The sequence below is a fragment of the Pleurodeles waltl genome, chromosome 9 (genome assembly GCF_031143425.1).
Source record: "Pleurodeles waltl isolate 20211129_DDA chromosome 9, aPleWal1.hap1.20221129, whole genome shotgun sequence".
Lineage (NCBI taxonomy): Eukaryota > Metazoa > Chordata > Amphibia > Caudata > Salamandridae > Pleurodeles > Pleurodeles waltl.
This window is the reverse complement of record NC_090448.1, coordinates 20,770,440-20,790,805: the sequence shown is the minus strand read 5'-3', so window position 1 is coordinate 20,790,805 and position 20,366 is coordinate 20,770,440. Positions and strand designations below refer to the sequence as shown.

The following is a 20,366-nucleotide window of genomic DNA, read 5'->3' as shown; positions in this document are numbered from 1 at the left end:
GACAAAATGTGTGAGTGACTATATATATATATGCCTGTGATGAAGGTCTCTCAGACCGAAACGCGTAGGGCAGGTGATTGTTGAGCTGTAAACGAAGTTAACGGAGCCTGAATAAATGAATTTTGTGAAATAGGAGATCCCGGAGTGCGGTCGTCCGTGAAGTATTTCATGAATGTTGTTGATATATATACACACACATATTTCATTTTAGTAAAATCAAAAGTTCTTTGTTAATGTCATACCAAAAGAAAATTACAAACATACCAAAGGGACCCAGTGCTGGTCATAGCTACCAGCATACCATAAAGTATAAAATGCATGACGTATCCCTCATATGTCCTCATTCTTCTCACCAGCAAGATTACGCCAGCTCGATAATCCTCCTGCATGGCATGGAAACACTTCCCACATAAGCTGAAAGCAGAGTCGACACCCGTCCAGCCACACACTCACACATTCGTGATATCCATTTGGGTAAGCGCATCAGCACCTCACATAAGGGTTCTAAGCGCTATACAAATACGAAGAGTCGATACGTACTACAGAGCGGAACAGATAGTACTGCATTATAGTGTTTCTTCTGTAATCTACTAAATATGAAGCATAACTTCTTGTTAGGACACTTTAAACACATTTTTCATTTTTACTCACTGTACATGACAAGTGTTACTATTAGCCACTTCACTAGAACTCACTTTACGCATCTCGGAAGGATGGAAAGCTGAACTGGCCTTGCCAGGGTTTGAACTTGTGATGCACAGGTCACATCAGGTGTGAGTGTTTAAGTCCCTGAGTGTCTTGTCGTCTCGCGCAGAGGGTATTTTAGTAGGTTCAGATTATCTGATGTAAATAACTGTGCTGCTATACACGTCATGCCCCAAGATATGGATGTGAGTACAGCACATCCATAACAAGGGACATTGTACAATACACCTACAGCAGGCTTCTTCAACGAGAAACCCGTGAGCTAACGGTAGCTCTCCATCTACCTGCAAATAGCTCTCCTGTGTGCAGCCTCGCAAATTAAATTAAAAGATTTTGATTGTTTGAAATAATATATGTAATAATATAGTAAAATTGGAAAGGGTTTACACAAGATGAAAATGTGTGTATTTAGAGATCTTGTGCTGATGTTTAGACAAAAATGGCTGAATATGCAAAATACATTTAAAGCAGATTTTTGAGTTATTAATTTTGAGGCATTGGGAGGCTCCTGGCTCATATTATTACCTTGCTGCCAAGGGCATTTCAGCTGTGGGTGTTATGTATCACCCAAACAGAGGCATTTCAAAATGAAAAGGCCTTTTTGACATTAGACCCAGTAACCCTCCCCGATGCACTGAGGTGATCACTGCTGGTAATCTTGCATGGGGTGGCCGCTAATGTAATCTTGTCTGATGCAGTACTATTAAAACGCTAATGATAGTAGCTTGCGACAATTTTCATTGAGCATAAGTAGCTCTTGTTTTAGAAAAGAATGGAGGCCTCTGATCTACACCATGTTCACAGGAGGATTGCAACAGATAGGAGGGAAGAGGTGTGGGTGTGTTGTGATGTAGTGATATCTCTAATTCTCCATCTCCTTGCATGTCCTCATATGGTCTCCTTATGTTCTACAGGTGTGTCTCAGTTAGTGCCTCGATGACTCAGCAACTCCTATCAGGCCCCCCACCCAAACCACGGCCATTTCGCGTCAGTAACTGGGACCGCAGCATCAGGAAAGGAGTCATGGCCGACAGCTTGGAGGATCTCATCCACAAGGTGTGTGTAGGGAGTGTAAACCCTTCCCGCCCATAGACCAGGAGGTCTGATACCCAACTCACATTGCAGTGTTCTCCTCAGTTCACATCTTCTCCTGTTCCGACACCTTCCCTTGCTGTGTAGTTATGTCTCGCTTCTCCTTACTTTCTGTCAGCAAGTTCATTATCACATCACCTCTGTCTCCCTCCACCCGCTCCTCCTCTTCGTCCCTTGTTACGCAGCTCTACCTTGTTCAAGGGCTTGTCGTCTGACTGCTCATTGACATTGTTGCATCCCTTCATCATCCTTCTTTCCTGTATCAGAATTTCCATGTTTCCTCAATATTCTATTGTTAGACAATGTTTTTTCCTGAAATGTATAAAATCTCATTCTCATTGCCATACTCTCTGCATTCCCATCTTTCTTAGCCTCCTTTCTCAATCGCATCATTGGCCTTTGCTAGAATTGTGATCTTTCCTCTAGATCTGGGCACAGACCATTGAAGAATGGATGTTTTCTTTTTGTGAACTCCTCATGCATTTCATGGACTATTGTACAAGGCAACAAGAGGTTCAGTATGGGCCAGATAAACCTGATGATTCATGTCAACCTTTCGTATGGTTATTAGTTCAGCCCATCTCTTGCACGTATTGCTGGTTCAAGCTGACCCATCTGTATGTTCACTAGTTCAAAACAACTTTTTTTGTGTGGTTTTTAGTTCAAACCCAGTTGCGTGTCCTCAGGCTGGTTCAAAACAACTTTTCATTTTACCAAGTCCCTTTCACATTTGTTGTCTCTGTGCTCAGTGTTTGCACCTTTCTCTGTTCTCTATTTTTCTTTCTCCTTCATCCTCTTGGAATTTTCTATTGGTTGACTTCACCTGTTCACTTATTCGCGTCTCAGGTTACTCACTACCGTCTTGTCTTGTTTTCGCCATATTTCTAGGTTCAAGACGCTCTACTGGTTACTGGTGCCATCACCCTTGTTCTGGATGAGGATGGGACGGGTGTGGACACTGAGGAGTTTTTCGAGTCTTTAGAAAATGGGACTGTATTTGTTGTGCTCGAGAAGGGACAGAAGTGGAAACCTGGTGAGGTGAGTCTGAACTGACTGTGCCAGGATGTGCATTCTTTTTCCTACTTTGATGGGACCATTTCACATTTTTCCCAACCCTTCCCGATGCTGTTTGAATAACAGACCCTCAGGGGAGTATTGTCCACATGTGGCTAACAATGCATTAACATGCACAGTTCCCTTAGGATGCTGACTCTGCAACAAGATGTGCCTGAAAGATATAAATGTGCTCAGTGGTGTGAGCAGCGGTGGATGGGGGTGATTCTTTTTCTTTAAGGTCTCTGGGTCTCCTTGAGGAGATGTGTAGCAGGATGAGGTGAAAATGTCCTACCAGGTTTAACTCTCCTGATGCCATTGGAGGTTTGCTATTAACTACATTAATCCTAGGTTTATGTGAAATCTCACTGCGTTGTGAGATGTGAACTTGTTTTTTTCCAATTACAAGGCCAGTCGTTGTCCCAAGTACAGCGTTGAGTTGAAACAGCAGGTCCTTTAACACAGTATGTGGCCTATGTCTATGTGGGCGGGAGGGCAAAAAGGTATATTTATCCAGAAGGTAAAATTACACCCTTTAAAATGAAGAAATATGTACTTCATCGTTGAACTGAGGATGTGATCTCTATCAGTGGCACGGTGTAGTGCCATATCAGTGACATTAATGTAGCACCTTATCTGTGGCATTGATGCAGTGCCTTATCAGTGGCTCCAATGTGGTAGTGCCTTATCCGTGGCTCCATTGTAGTGTCTACACCTCTTGATTTCTTCACCTAAAGCACCCCTGAGGCAAATATTGATAGAGAAATGTACCAACTTTTTCTCCCTATTCCCTGACCAAGGAGAAGGACCCTTTGCACTCTGTAAGCTCCATTTTACGCACACTTGTTACGAGCACATTGAACCCTGGCAATACTCTACATGTGGGGAAAGTACATCTTCTCTTGCCTGGTGATAGTCCTCATCTTGCTGTTCACTCTTCCTTCAAGCCATCCCAGTCCATCTCCATCCCTAACCTCCGGCCATTATGTTTTATTTCACTTCTGGTTCTTGGCTTGGATTGTGAAGTGTTGTAACGCTCTTCTCGCCTCACCACCCAACATCTGTGCTCTGATACCCTTTACCTGCTCACCATCCTCCAATCCTCCGCTGGGTTCAGTCTCACCCTGCATCGCTGGACGCCCTCCTGGTGGACCTCATGGGTGCATCCACCCCTCTTACCTTCTAAATTGCTCTTGGAAGATGCCCCCTCAAGAGGAGGTCTCACATACAGAGACTTCCCCAGCTCCATGCTGTCATCCCCACCTGCCCTCCCTGAGCCCCTGGATCAACTTTCTATTCCTGAGATTCCCACACTCCTGCTTCACATTCCGGTGCCTTATTGTACAATATGAATGTGTAGTTTCGCTTTTTGTTGTCTCTGTACATCCTCGTCACCTCCACTCACATGGCCTCTGAGACCACTCAGCCAGTGTTATCTCCTTGTGGTGTAGGTCTTCTATGTACAGTGTTTCTTGTAAAAATGCTATTTCTTTCCAATAATTGCAAATAAAATATGGATTATTCTAGGTTTTTTTTATTGAAAAAACTGGTCTACCATGCATTAAATCCAAACTATGGTTGAGTAGTATTTTCTGCTCTGCTCTAGAATAGAGGTTGAGCACTTTGGGGCTGAATTCAGGGGAAAAGTGTGCATAGCACAAGCACCCAGTGTTGGTATAGTTGGTAATCACATAGTATCTCAATACTCTTCCGTCGTCTGCAGAATTCTGGGTACCACCTCGCCCTCAGCCAGAAGCAGCCCAGGAAAATTGATGTGGCGCGTGTCAGCTTCGACTTCTACAAACTGCATCCTCGTGATTTCATTGGCTGTCTCAATGTGAAGGCGACGCTCTACGGCAGCTACACACTGTCCTACAACCTGCAGTGCTACGGGGCAAAGCGGATCATGAAGTGAGTGGGCGGTTACAGTCTGTGTGCTAGATCCTGAGCGAGTGCCAGGGCAGTGGGGCACTCTACCACTGTACACTCTACTGCCCGGTAGCATGTGTAGTGATGGCGTAAGAGCTGGAGACTAGATAGGGTATGTGGTACATCAGACAGGCCATATGTCTTGTTCTTGAATAAGTATATTTATTTCCTTAAATTTAACATTTGTTTATGTGACGTACAACAGATAAATCATGGTCACAACTGCTTCTAGGTGCTTCTCCTGAGGACATAGACCATGAAAAGACACTTTTCATTAAAGTAGATGACAAAGTGAGAGAGCAGACCTTTAACATCAATAAAGTTAGGTAAAATGTCAGATTTCAACGGTGTTAACAGGTGAGGCTACTAGGGTCTTTAAATCAGGCTGCAGTTGATTCCTGGGGCTGCAACAGAAGTTTGATGGTCATCTTGGCCTTAGAAAGCTCCAGATGGGTGTAGAGATGGGGGCACCGCAGGTGTATTAGAGAAAAAGGCACAAAGTTTGTCTGGGAGGAGGGAAGCCTGAGCTATGCTGATTCAAGAACAGCTCCAATTGTCTGATTTGGAAACTTTTGTGCATGTTAATGAAATTTACGCATGCACAACTTGATTTCTAGGTAGGAAATTCCAACCGTCTGATTCACAGAATAGGGATCAGCAAACATTTCTGATAGATCTGTAAAACAAAAGGCACGTTGGTGGAATTCTGATATAAGGTAATCAGGGGTATAGATATCATTTGTGCAGCAGGTTCAGTGACAGCCGAGGCAATGAAATGTTGGGAGGGCGCTTTGTCTTAGTCCTAAGAGTCTTTTACAATCAATACAGACATCATTTGGGACCAAATTTTACTACTCTGATAGTGTCGTAGTTGGGCTCTTGCTCTAGGCAAGACTGCACTTTAAGGATGACAGTACTTATGTGTGTAGGCAACTAGGCCAGTCCTACAACAAATCGCAACTGTCGTCCCAACCCTCCCGGCTCACAAGCAGTACCTCACCAAAAACCCATGTCTCATTCAATCATAGGCAATGAAGAAGATGCAGTAAGGTTTCAATAAGTTTTATTTTAACAAAACTGCAATCTATGATAAGTTGCGTGGCCTGCAATGATTAAGATAATGAACAGTGCAAGAAACAGAATGGTAAACACAAGAGTCATTAATACAAAGACCCCACCATCTTGCAATGACATGAAATGACATGAAGTGTGAAATCTGTCCTAATAGCCTAATATCATGTACTTAATCTCTAACCTAGAAGAGAGCTACACGTGTTAAACCTAATCTGCCAGTGCTGTGTCCATGAGAAGAGTCCCTAACCCTTGTTACCTTGGAATGAGGTCTCTAGCTCAGACTCCATAGGGACACGAAGACTGGGTCAGCGTCAAGCCAAAGAGCAGCATCGATAGCAGCGATGGCATCTGGTCGGAATCCCTCTGACTATCTGTCTAAGTGAGGTGCATTTATACCGATCTGCTTGGACCCCTGACGTAGGCCTGTTCGTAAACAATAGATAACAAGGCGTGCTTGGGTCGGTAATTTATATAAATAATTCCCTTGAAAGCATGAAGAGGGAAAGTACCTAATGTGAACACCTACAGTTTGTTTATCTTTGTTGCTCGATATTGATGCGTTAGCGCGGTGGCACTGATAACACGAAACTAAAACATGGGCCTAACTAAAAACAAGGCAGCAATCTTAAAAGATTTAATTAAATAAATGCGCTAAAACAGAGCAAGCTAAGTAGGGTTAAAAGTCACTAGGTGATGGGGGCACAAGTCTGCAAGCCAAAGGCTAAGCTAACTCCTGTATCCCTTTAAAACAAACTAGGATTCACTACAATAGTGGCAATGGCACCCTTACTAACCACTGAAGGGTAAGGGAGGGGCAAGGAACTCTGGGGTTTCTGGAGTAAATTGTATCGTAGTGCTTTTATAGGGCCCACTTACCCAAAATGACTGCAAGCTACACTAAATAGGGTGTGTGGGTATAAGGGTGTTGTGTTTTGGTTTTAATCTATGTGATACCTGTTTTCATGTTGTAGCAAACGCGGCAAATCTATAGTTATGTGAAAATAGCCGCAGCCACAACAATCCCATAATTCCAGTGGCCCTAGGCATGGGGTGCCAACAGCAACCAATATCCCTGAGATGCGGAAAGAAAACTACCTTGATAGCACCGAATCACCTTCTAGAAATTGGTGAAGGATTGCATCACTGCCACTCTGCTCCCTCATCCCACATAGAGGTGGTGAAGCCACTCAGTTTCACACCGGAGGCCACCACCATCACCACCACCGGTAACACACCGTGACCACACAGCCACTGGCTGACGTGGTGTCAGAAGTCATCCCCAAAAGGGCAGGCATTCTGACGTCATGGCATGCTTTTTATTAGGTCGAGCGTGCAAGCGCTCTGGCGTGTTGTAATCTAACTGTGGGCACTTAACCACGCCGACCTCACGCCCATCACTTTCACTCGTTCATGGGCTTGCCTTTCAAAAATCCTTTGTTGTCATTGGTAAATGCTTTACGTTTGTCCCTCCTTGGGGTGGTTTGTTATCACCTTGGCCATCGACCCTATTACATGGATAATTGCACGATTGCTGATACGTTTGACTGCAAACTAATTTCTTTTTCCTTTTGTGTCTCTCCTTCGCAATCATGTTCTTGGCGGCCAGGGTGCTTTAAATCGTCTCGCTTATGTCAACTGTTTTACTTTTCATTTTCAATTTATGTGGCAAGAAAAGTCCAGTTAGGAATGTATAACGCCAATAACTCTAACTCGAGCAAACGTTCCACATGGTGCTTTCAGGAAGGAATATATGAACACTGCACCCCCTTCCACACCTCCCCCCCCCCCACACGCACTGGGAACAAACCCCCGAATCATCAGGGACGTTGATTTTTTTTTTTTTTCTGAAAATACATCTCCGCCTTGGGGTTTGTTTGTGAAAATATGTTAAAAAACATGCCTGTCATGCCCCCATGGCTTCAAGGACCAGCCCAGAATGTCAATTTTCACCAAAATTGCTCCCCCATTTCAGCAGAAGGACTTTGGGCAAGAAAGTCTTTCTGGCCTGACCGGGAAAATGTAATATGGCGGGGTTGGTTATGACAGCGCCAGCAGAGGAAGTGCCTTCGCTGTCTGTAAAGTCACAGCCATGCAACCAAAGTCATAATGAGCCCCACAGTCTGATGTTGGGGGACTCTACGTGCCGATGCACAGATCTGGACACAGCAGCGATCAGGTACCCCCAGTGCTGTCAATCTGGTCCTCTCCACAAGCTCGGACACCCCAGTGAACAATTACACTTTTACAAGTTAAACTGTTTCATTGATCCTATCATCAAAGACCAATGTTTTGTACAGAACAGGTAAGGTTGGGGCAGGGTCAGTCACGTGCCTGATAGCAGCTTTTGTTAAACGTGGCTTCAGATTTCTAGAACTCTAGAGTGGGCTGTCAGTTACCCTTTTGGCAAACTCTAGGGTCCCATTCAAAGGCTGGAGTTCATGGCATCATAGTCTAGATAGTGACATCACAGGTCCCATCTCTAGACATGGACATTTGTGTCCTTCCTTTCTGTGGGTGGAACTGCCCCGCAGCCTCGCTTCTCCCCACCAGTGTGCAATCCGCGAGTGTGTCCCCTAACAAAGGACCCGCTCTGTGTCCACTTCCTGTAAATGTGCTGCGGGTTTGCTAAGTGTGTTGCTTCCGCCTTTTTGCCTTTGCTCCAGTGTCTGCAAGATGGAAAATGCATTTAGCCAAAGTTATTTCCACATTTTCATGTGACAGTGTCCGAAACAAATATGGGTTTATGAGCATACTTCTATGTCACCTATAATAGTTTGGCAAATGTTTGCCTCAGAATTAAATTTAAACAAAGGAAGTCTGCTTGCAGCATGCTTGACAAATTTCATGTAAGATTCTGCGTCTCGAGATTTAATTTCATTTTATTCAAAATACTTGAAAACCACGGCCCTCACCCATCATCGAAGCAGGCCAGGGAAGAACAATTTAGAACAATACAGAAAGACACGGAAAAATAAAATCCTATGTTGAGGGCAACAGAGGAGGATTTGTACATTTTTTAGGGGGCCTGGCACTGCCAGAAAATGTACAGTACAGAAATACAAATGTGGATAAAAATGTCGTTTAAAAAGATGCAAGTAACTGCACAAGAACCCTGCCCATCCCAGTAGCACAAAGCACGTATAATTGTCAGCTGTGTGCCTTGCCTGGCACTTCCTTCTTCGGGCACCTGGAGAGGATGCCATCCAGGCCCGTGGAGGGAAAGAACAATCGTGCCATCCTACATGCCAAGTGGTGGGATCCCTCCATCTCATTCACCTGCTTGTTTGACCAGATCACATATTATTGGCCTCCTGGGCACTTCCCTGGAACAGGTCTCGCCTGAGCTGGTTGAAGGAACCGAATGCCACTGTAGGCACAGGGCACCGTGATCGGCTGATGGCTGGCCTGGCGCGCCTGCTGGTGGCATGGTGTTAAGAGCGGTGAGAGCTTGACGGTGGGGCACACAGCGGTGACGTCAGCAGTTTATGTGGGATCCAGGATGTTTGATCACATTGGTGGGGTGAGACATGGCCTCATGAGGGACGTGAAATGCTATTCTAGGATTGGGGTGGGGGGGGGGGGAGGGGGGGTCAGTACCAATATGTCCTGGACTCCGATCTAAGGTTCCCCAAAGTTTGTTCGCAGTGGGCAGATATTTTGTATGTTAAGCAGTTGGCACCTGGCCCCGGTGTCTCAGATAGTGATTAACAATGGGTTCCGTTGAACTGTGCACCGTGGTGCCTGTCCGGGGGTGGAGTATTCTGGGGCCGCTGGGCAGCACCCAGTCAAGGTGGGCAGCAGAGAGCGGAAGGTCACTGACCCACCTGCCTTTGAGACGGCCTCCTCTGCCGCACATCTAACCTGTGTCCCCAGCCCCCTCAAACTAACCATAGACAGCCCCCCTTCGCTCTCCTTACTGTTCAGAACCCCGCTGCCTACACCCAACAGATCAGGCGATGGGCCTGGGGTATAGCTATCCACCGCCAGGAAGTCTCCGCAAACTTTACCAAGTACACTGACCACGTGCCACGAATGACGCTGTGTTCAGTGTCTTTGGTTGCAGTAAGTACATGTCATAAATAGTAATGTTTAAAACCTCAATGTTCGTCTGCGCTGGGTGCATCCGACTAATGGTGCACACTCTTTGTTAGGTTGCACTAACCACAGGATACAAATAACGCAGCATTCACAGCCTTTGTTAGATTGCACCAGGCAGAGGATGCAAATAATGCATGTTTACAGCCTTTGTTAGATTGGACTAAGCACAGGGAACAAATAATGCAGCGTTTACAGCCTTTGTTAGATTGCCTTAAGCACAGGATACGACCAGTGCAGCATTTACAGCCTTTGTTAGATTGCACTAAGCACATGATACAATGAATGCAGCGTTTACAGGCTTTGTTAGATTGGACTAAGCACAGGGCACAAATAATGCAGCGTTTACTGCCTTTCTTAGAGTGCCCTAAACCCAGGAGACAAATAATGCAGCATTCACAGGCTTTGTTAGATTGCCCTAAACTCTGGATACAAATAATGCAGCGTTTACAGCCTTTGTTAGATTGCACGAAGTACAACATACAAATAATGCACAATTTACAGCCTTTGTTAGATTGCCCTAAGCTCAGGATACAAAGAATTCATCATTTATAACCTGTGTTAGGTTGCACTAGGCAGAGAATACTAGTAATGCAGCGTTTACAGCCTTTGTTAGATTGCCCTAAACAGCAGATACAAAGAGAGCAATGTTTACAGCCTTTGTTAGAATGCACTTAGCACAGGATACAAAGAGAGCAATGTTTGTAGCCTTTGTTAGATTGCACTAAGCAGCAGATACAAGGAGAGCAATGTTTACAGCCTTTGTTAGATTGCAGTAGGCACAAAATAGAAGGAAAGAAATGTTTACAGCCTTTGTTTGATTGCCCTAAGTACCAGATACAAGGAGAGCAATGTTTACAGTCTCTGTTAGATTGCACGAAGCAGCAGATACAAGGAAAGCAATGTTTACAGCCTGTCCTCCTGGCTTCAACAGATGCTACAAACAGGACAGTTCTTGCAGCCTTTGTTTGGCTGCACTAAGCGCTGGATACAAATAATGCAGTGCTTACAGCCTTTGCTAGGTTGCACTAGCCAGATGATACAAGTAATGCAGCATTTGCAGCCTTTGTTAGATTGCACTAGACACAAGATACAAATATTACAGCCTTTGTTAATTTGCACTAGGTAGAGGATACAAGTGATGCAGTGTTTACAGCCTTTGTTAGATTGCCCTAAGCAGCAGATACAAAGAGAGCAATGTTTACAACCTTTGTTAGATTGCCCTAAGCAGCAGATACAAGGAGAGCAATGTTTACAGTCTATGTTAGATTGCCCTAAGCAGCAGATACAAGGAGAGCAATGTTTAAAGCCGGTCTGCCTGGCTTTAGCAATTGCTACAAACAGGACAGTGCTTGCAGTCTTTCTTTGGCTGCACTAAGCACTGGATATAAATAATGCAGTGTTTACAGCTATGTTAGGCTGCATTAGTTAGATGATACAAGTATTGCAGCACTTGTTAGATTGTACTAGGCACAAGAAACAAAGAGAGCAATGTTTACAGCCTTTGTTAGATTGCACTAAGCAGCAGATACAAGGAGAGCAATTTTTACAGCCTTTGTTAGATTGCCTTAACCAGCAGATACAAGGAGAGCAATGTTTACAGTCTCTGTTAGATTGCACGAAGCAGCAGATACAAGGAGAGCAATGTTTACAGCCTTTGTTATATTGCACTAGGCACAAGATACAAAGAGAGCAATGTTTAAAGCCTGTCCGTCTGGCTTTAGCAGATGCTACAAACAGGACAGTGCTTGCAGTTTTGTTTGACTGCACTAAGCGCTGGATACAAATAATACAGTGTTTACAGCCTTTGCTAGGTTGCACTAGCCAGATGATGCAAGTAATACAGCATTTGCAGCCTTTGTTAGATTGCACTAGGCACAAGATACAAAGAGAGCAATGTTTACAGCCTTTGGTAGATTGCACTAAGCAGCAGATACAAGGAGAGCAATGTTTACAGCCTGTGTTAGATTGCCCTAAGCAGCAAATACAAGGAGAGCAATGTTTACAGCCTTTGTTAGATTGCACTAGGCACAAGATACAAAGAGAGCAATGTTTACAGCCTTTGTTAGATTGTACTAAGCACAGGATACAAGTAATGCAGTGTTTACTGCCTTTGTTAGATTGCACTAGGCACAAGATACAAGGAGAGCAATGTTTACAGCCTTTGTTAGATTGCACTAGGCACAAGATACAAAGAGAGCAATGTTTACAGCCTTTGTTAGATTGCACTAATCACAAGATACAAAGAGAGCAATGTTTACAGCCTTTGTTAGATTGCACTAGGCACAAGATACAAGGAGAGCAATGTTTATTGCATTTGTTAGATTGCACTAGGCACAAGATACAAGGCACAAGATACAAGGAGAGCAATGTTTACAGCCTTTGTTAGATTGCACTAGGCACAAGATACAAGGAGAGCAACGTTTACTGCATTTCTAGATTGCACAAGATACAAGGAGAGCAATGTTTACAGTCTCTGTTAGATTGCACGAAGCAGCAGATACAAGGAGAGCAATGTTTACAGCCTTTGTTAGATTGCACAAGATACAAGGAGAGCAATGTTTACAGTCTCTGTTAGATTGCACGAAGCAGCAAATACAAGGAGAGCAATGTTTACAGCCTGTCCTCCTGGCTTCAGCAGATGCTACAAACAGGACAGTGCTTGCAGTCGTTGTTTGGCTGCACTGAGCGCTGGATACAAACAGTGCAGTGTGCAGTCACGGCGTACATGTGGTGAAATAAAGACACTCTCAAGGCCAAAACATGGAGGAAGCTTTATTGGACACACGATTAAAGAGCATCCCCTGCAGATGCAGGTCAGGAAGTGCCTGAAAGGATGGAGAGTTGGCACCACTGTCCCTGCCAGTGTCACATCACTACACGGGGCCTTTCACACGCATGTATGAGCCGGGAAGTGATACTGCAGGAGCACTCCCTCACAGGCCTCTGTGAAAAGATGCCACTCCTTACTAGGAAAAGTGTAAAGAGGAGGCCGGCCTTCCCAATCCCCTGAATATTCCCATTTGGGGTGTTTGGTGCCAATTCACAAAGGTGAGTAAAGGTATTAAAAAGAACGCTACCGAGGTGCTAATTTGTGCACCCCAAAACACCTTTGTGAATAGGCACCATGGTGTATCCAGTACGTACGTCAGACTGCAGTAAACACAAGTTACAAATGGTGTGGCGTTCACAGTTTGTGTGTCTGCGTGCACTAACCACAGGGTACATCTCGCTCCTAAAAATCTCAATCTCTTCACTTCATTCCCTGGTCCTTGGTTTCCTGTCAGAGGGGGAGCACCTGTAGTGACATGTTCAGACCTGGAACTGGCTGCTGCCTGTCAGTGAACAGTAGGACACGAGCAGAGTCTGTTGCGCGTCTCTTTATTTCCCAAAACGCCAGTCAGTCTTTTTTACGTCCTACAGATCAATCACCCACAGTCCCTTTCTGATCTGAAATAATCACTATGATCTGGAGTGACAGATCCTGGGGGACATATCCCTATTATTTGCAAAATTAGCTTATATAGGGTGCTTCAATATCCTGCAGTAAAATCTCAAGCCATGCATGTATGCATGTATGTATGCATGCATGTATGTATGCATGCATGTATGTATGCATGTATGTATGAATGTATGTACGCTTTTGTAGAGCACCAACCTACGTATAGCGGAATAGAGCACCGTACCACCCTCACATCTTTAGAAATTGATGCTGTGTTCTACCTTCCACCACTGCCCTAGTCTTCCCTGATGTTCTTCTCCTCTGTTCTCACAGGGAAGCTCTGCGCTGGACGCTCTTGACCATGCAGGCCACGGGCCACGTGCTTCTGGGCACCTCCGGCTATGTGCAACAGCTACTGGATGCTACAGAACAGGAACTGCCACTGGAGACAACAGAGAACCCACTGCCACTGCCGGAGAAGCCTGCGTCTGCTCTGAAGGACTTCATCCCTAACCGCTGCCGCAAGATGCTCAAGTATTAGTCAGTGTTGCAATCTGTCTGGCTGATAAGGTAACAAGCTGTAGTGACATATACTTCTGTGACGCGTGCAATATATGGAACACATGAGCGATCCACATACACTCTGCGTTCCTATGGGAAGACCTCCGGTTGCTTCAGGCTTTTCATCTCCTCCAATTCCGTTTAGACTAATTGCAGGCCACAGGCATTGTTTGTGGTCGAAGGTGCTCTAATCGCGTACTGCTTTATTCTGGAATATTCATTGATGAGCCTTAGGAGAGCTCATTTTCCACCTGGTGCCTTGTACCAACTGGTGACTAGTAGTTAATAGTGCTTTCAAAAAAATTGGGTACAATAGAAGATTCTGGAGGACATCAGCAGATCCTGCAAATGCAACCGCCGCTGAGGCGCATTGTCCACTTCATTATCTTTGTTGATTTTTAGGGTTCATCCTCTGCAAAAGGTACAGCCTCACACAGCTGGTTGATGTCCTTAATCTGTCAAGGGCTCTTATGTATGAAATGGAGTACCATCAACTGGGGTCAAGTAGGGTTCCAAACAAAAGGATGAATGGATCATGACGAGCCACATATCATAATATCTCAGATGTGACATCCTGTTATCTATTGACTTGTTTTTATGAATCTTAAAAGGCACTTAAGGTGCACGTCATTTTTTAAATGAATACCCCAGGCTGCATGGTCCTCCTTGGAGCAATAGTATTTGTGATACAAGTTGTGCACATTTCTGAAATGACATGAGTGTCACCAAATTTTATAGTGAGTTACAGGAGTGTTAATTTCATGTAATTTCTATTTGCATAATTTTCAGAAAAAGTATGCATAATCATGTGAAATGCAAAAATGATATTTGGTCCTATATTTTAGCTTGAATCACGTTCTTGCATCCATTTTTAATGCGAGGAGGCCTCTCGTGCTACAAAAGCCCCAGAAAACACAATCCCAGTGAACAACAACCACTCGCGTTCCGGGATTCGCATTGTTCCTTTGCGCTCACAGTACATTTTTACTACAAATGCCATACAATTATACAAGGTGGCATAATAACACAACTTTTGGAACTGTGCATAACAGGAGTAACACATCAGGTGTGAGAGGTGTGGAACAATGATGCCAGATAAACAGAAATGCGGATTATGCGTCACGAGTTTACCTTTAACTTGTGGTTGTACGGTGCTTCATTTGCAGTCTGCAGGAAAACACATCCTCGTCCTACCTGTCTGTCATTAAGAAGTAAGTCGACGCCCCATCTTGAGGCTACAGTTGCTCTGCTCCACAGCCCCTTCTGTCCTCCAGCACTATTGCCAGCCACCCAAGTCAGGATCCGGTTCTGGGGGAATGGCTTGTCACCCAAAGGCGGAAAGCAGTTTGGGCAAAGTGGGGACAAAAGACAGACACATCCCACATGACCAGAAACAGAAAGTAGGATGTGAACCGTTTGTGGATTGTCTGGATAATTCTTCCTTATGTTGTCACTGGCACAACATTCACAAGTGTCCATGTTTCTCCTGTGCGCACCTTTGTAATATATAATTCAAGGTCCTGCGTAGTCTTCTATACCCATTCAGAACTAAAGCCACGCCAGCTGTTTTAGCTGGCTTTACCAGCTTTAATTGCTCTATCCCCTGCTTCCAGCTACTACTTGCCCCACTTTCCAGCTCTATCACCTTGTAGAGGTAACTACTGACCTCCCCAAGCAGGATCTCTCGATCCCCGGCACTTAATGTAATAATTTTCCAGAAATACCACCCATTCTGAAAGCTCCCCCAACCTCCCTTCTCTCCCATCATTACTGTCTCCACGCCCAGGCATTATGCAACTCCAGTTTCTGCCCAATTCTTGCAGATCTTTGTGCTTTTCCTGTTGAGTACCCACTTTCCCCTCATCACTACCTCCTCTTTTCAGCATCCACACCATGTATTTTAGCCGTTCTAGCCACACTCCAGCAGTAACCTCTGTCCCTTTCAGTGTGATCCTGGCTTCCAAACATCCTGCAGTTAGAGCTCATCTGTCAGTCCACGATATCGTCATTTCCCTCTGCACCTCCAACGTCTGCCTCGTTCCTTCCAGTGGCAGGCAGACGATTTTGAGTGCAATTGTTATTTTTTCTGGCTTTGTCTAGTAGGGTATTGAATCAGTAACTGAACGTTATCAAATCCTCAGAGTCATAAACACTGGTTAACTCCTCTTACAAGAACAGGTTTTGCAATGTGGCAGGTATTTGATTTTAGAGGCAAGGACTCCAGCATTTCTTAAAAACTTCCTGATCTGCAAGTGCTCATTTCCATCTCTGCAGACTTGAACTTTGCACGGTGCATCTGTAGAAACTTTGTGCAATAAGGAGTGTCTGCAGAGATAAGCATGGGGCACTCTGGAAACAGGGTAAATATTGAATGCCAATGATAAGAGGGGCTATCCAAGGTTCTTGAATACAAAGGTCAGACGTGACTGGTATACAGTGAGTGATGAACATGAAAGGGTGGCAGCGTACCAGTGGACGAGACTGCACTTCATAAGTCATTGGCCGTCCAGCGCAGGGTCCAATGTATGCATGAATATGAATCATGAAGTTGGTAGCAAAGTACAGTCACAAGTCTGTGACCGGGATCAGGGAGGGTCATGTGTTATTGTGGTGCAAATGTAGTTCTTCTGACCAGTTCCTGAAATCCAAGGAAGCTTGAAGTGCCACTCTCTGTACCTCAACTGCAGAGAAGCTTGCGGAACTGCTGCCTATTATCCTAGCTCTGGGGAAACCTGCAGTACTTCTGCCCCGTTCCTCATCTGCGGAGAGGCTTGCAGTGCCACCTCACAGTGCCTCAACTGGTAAGAAGCTTGCAGGCCTCCTCTGGGAGGGATTGTCAGTGGTTAGGATTTGTTAATCCACAAGTCACTTCACACTTTCACTGTTTTGTTAATCTGTAAATCACAACAATTTTCAGACTGTTTATGAATCATCTCAAGAGAGGAAAACAAAGGTTGGCAGGTAGAAAGTTGAAATTGTTTGGTACATCAGAAATAATGCCAAAATTAAACAATAAATTACAATATGCTGTAACACGAATTAAGCCAGAGTACAGTCATTTTGAGTTCAAGGTAGCAGGGATGGAACACATCCTTCATCTTCCCATCAGATCCAATCAGGGCTAAAATATTTGCTTGTTTTTAATATATTTTATTAGATTGTATCATAGCAATGTGCAGTAAAGAAAACACAATGGTGGTAAGAGTGTTCCTATAGAAGTAACTAATGCACAACTATCTGAAGATAATGTGCAAGAGAGGACCTCAATGTATGTGATTTAACCTGGTAGACATCTTAGCCTTGGTTCACCTACAGTTGCTTACAAAGAATGAAACAGAGATTTTGGGCATGAAAGGAAAAACAAAGTAGGGTCCAAGGGAATGAGTCTAAAACATGTGAATATTTCTTGTTAATCTGGGGTTATTATTCCCTTCCTTGGGTCTAGGGCCCCTCCATCACACCGATCGCATGACCAGTACCTCAGTTTGACATGTCTCTATATGATGCTGGTGTGTAACATATTAAGACAGGAGTATGTTTAGTGAATTGGACGGCTTGCTGTGTTGATCGTGTCAATGTGACGGTCACAATGTGAAGATGCAGATCCTTGAACCTAGAGTTATGTCCTGAGTTCCCTGACTTGGATATAAACGCTATATGATAAGAAGACATCAGTGTCTGGAGTACGACATGAGGAATATAGGATGGGGAACAAAGCAGGAGTCCATGCATGGCTCTGTTGGCCGTATAGCCACCTGTGACATCTTTGCCAGCCGTAGCATCACACATTCTACTCGCTCCTTGCAGGCGTCAATTCATCCGAGGCACTAGGAAGCACCAGCCAAATTATGTGTTCACTAAGCATAACCTTACACTAAAGGTGCACCCCACCAAATACAACAAAAACATGCACATCATCTCTGTAAAAGTACCCTGTTCTTGCACAATTTAAGCAATATAAGGTTCTATTGGCATGAAGGGCCATAAGACATAGTCAAACTTTTATGAAGAGCATTAATTGATACATTACTAAAAAGAATGTTCTCTTTCCATCATGCATGTATTACCCATGTTAGTCATGAAGTCATTGAGCCTAGGCGAGCGGTGCTTCCATCCTGTGCACTTTCATGGTGTGTTCCGTTACTCTCCTGTAAGCAGTTGGCCTCAAGTTTGCCTCTAGGGTGAGTAAAGGTATTGTACTTAAAGGAAATGCAAGCAAATGTGCTACTGAGGGATCTGTGATGAATGCATTGCCAGACTTCCAAAGGGGTAGGATGCACCCCAGTATAGCATGGGGGTTCAGGATAAGGGGTTTGTCCCAGTACAACATAAAATAAAGGATACAATGTTGCTTTTGCTCATCTCCATAATGCATCATCAGTTGGGTTGTCTGCAGCGGTTCCTTTCACGTTTCTGTGAATTTATTCCTCACTTTTGCGCTCTTGACCTCAGTCGCACAGAAGTAAGCAAACTGGGCATGACAATGAAGTTCGCCCACCGTTTCAGAGCTCGTGAGTAAAGAAGCTCTGTAGCTCAATGTCATTAATGGAGACAGATGAAATAGAATGGAAGTTGACTTTGCACCCGGACTGTACCAGTGGACACTCTTCCTGTTTAAGATTAGACATTTAAAGCTGGTCATGCGCATAGACGTCAATGATTCTGGTAGATTTTTATGCATGGGGCGTTGGGTTTTAGTGAACGGAAACAGCGAGTAATGTTTCCGAAATCATAGGTTAAGACCGAGACTCCCAAGACTTTATGCACCTCCTTCGCTAGAGTTGTGGTTATAAAGAAAAAAGTAGGATTTGTGTTGCAGTTTAAAACATCTGGTTTGTTGAGTTGGGATATGAACGTTTCTGACTCTAAAACCAACTTATAGCCGCAGACGTTGTGCCAATATAGTAATTGTTTCACTGTTGAAAGACAAGAGCGGCTCTGGGTGTTCACTGGAAACGCAATGAACACCCACAAGCTATCACTTTGTGCACTCAAAGACATTCTCAGTAGCTTTACAGAACTATTTTGCAAATATGGAATATATGTGGAAATTGGATCTAAAGTGCCCAAAATATACCATATTGTTTTTGGGTAGCAGGAGTAGAAGCAAATTTTGAAAATGGGGAGTCCACCAACCATATCAAAATGGTGCAAGTACAGGAGTACCCCTGCAATCCTAAGTCTGGAGAGTGTGTTGGGCACATTTAGGACAATGAGGAAATCTGCACAACTTGTAAGTGGAAATCAGTGATGTGTAGTGGTGCTAACTTTCTTTGGTTAACTGGATTCTGCATGGCATTTTATGAGTTAAGACTGTATAGCATGGCTGACTTCATACAACGTGGTGCATTTTAAGATTGTAGCTTTTCTTGTGTCATATAATATTGGCATCTTCTATGACTATATAATTTGTCCTTGTCTTATAACATGTTGCCTTCTAAGACTTCAAGTATCACAGTTGATGTTGTATACCATGGTATATCTTAAGATGTAGCGTCATTTGTGTCATATAACATGGTAGTATTGAAAGGTTTTACGTAACACATCTGGGGTTATTTCGCATGGTGTTTCTTGATATTCTATATAATAAGGGTGGTAACATGACATATTGTAAGCCTACATAACAAGTCGGATGACAAATAACATGGGGTAGAATTAGACTATATGACATGGTTGTTGTTAATAACAGGACCCGTGATTTATCTCCAATATAACATTCCCAATCCCACCACCTTAATTCTGGAACTGAGCTAAAATGATATATCAACCACAACTATGGCGTCATTTACTGAAAGAAGGGTATTTTGCTAAGCACTTTGGATCGGTAGAACGTCCTTATGCATTGGGTTATTACTATGCGATCCGAGCACTGTACAAGCAGAATGTGGCATGCGCATGGGGCAGGAGAACAAAGTCGACATTTCACATTTTGGATATCATATATTTGTAAGATAGTTTGTACTATTACATCTCTTGTAGCATAGGACTATATTTGAAGACTTCAAGTTCCACTATCAGTTGCGAAGAAACCATAAGTGACTCAGCTGTGCTACTGATGTTGGACTATCTATATTAAAACTTAAAAGTACATATTTATATACTGTTAACATATCTGTATATATATATATATATTGTTGAATATATATTGTGTTTTATAATATTACACTAAATTAAAATGTTGTTCTCTAGTGTGTTGTGCTTAATTTGTTCATTTTTTAATTGCTTGAAATTTGCCAGAACACGCTTGGGAACTTGGACCCGAGCATCACTCTCCTTGAAGTATTCACTAAGAACCTGATTTACAAAGCCTTTTCTCTGTAAGTGTGTCTCATTTTGAAAGTTAAAAAGTTAATTTCACCTAAGTTCGACTAAGGCCACCGCTGCTTGCAGACAAAACTGTGTGATGTGTGCGCTG

The 20,366-nt window shown here is 43.8% G+C and overlaps 1 protein-coding gene across 4 annotated transcripts in view; it reads left to right on the top strand.

Annotated features, from left to right (window-relative positions):
- The window catches only part of CIDEC (cell death inducing DFFA like effector c), an 88,335-nt gene extending 68,196 nt beyond the window's left edge, over positions 1 to 20,139 (top strand). For all 4 annotated transcript variants that reach the window (XM_069206151.1, XM_069206153.1, XM_069206152.1 and 1 more), the window contains 4 exons: positions 1,620 to 1,761; positions 2,686 to 2,835; positions 4,574 to 4,761; positions 13,724 to 20,139. In XM_069206151.1, coding sequence (XP_069062252.1) covers positions 1,620 to 1,761; positions 2,686 to 2,835; positions 4,574 to 4,761; positions 13,724 to 13,931 — 688 coding nt within the window. In that variant the 3' untranslated portion in view covers positions 13,932 to 20,139. The remainder of the gene's footprint in view (positions 1 to 1,619; positions 1,762 to 2,685; positions 2,836 to 4,573; positions 4,762 to 13,723) is intronic.
- Positions 20,140 to 20,366: the final 227 nt, after the last annotated feature.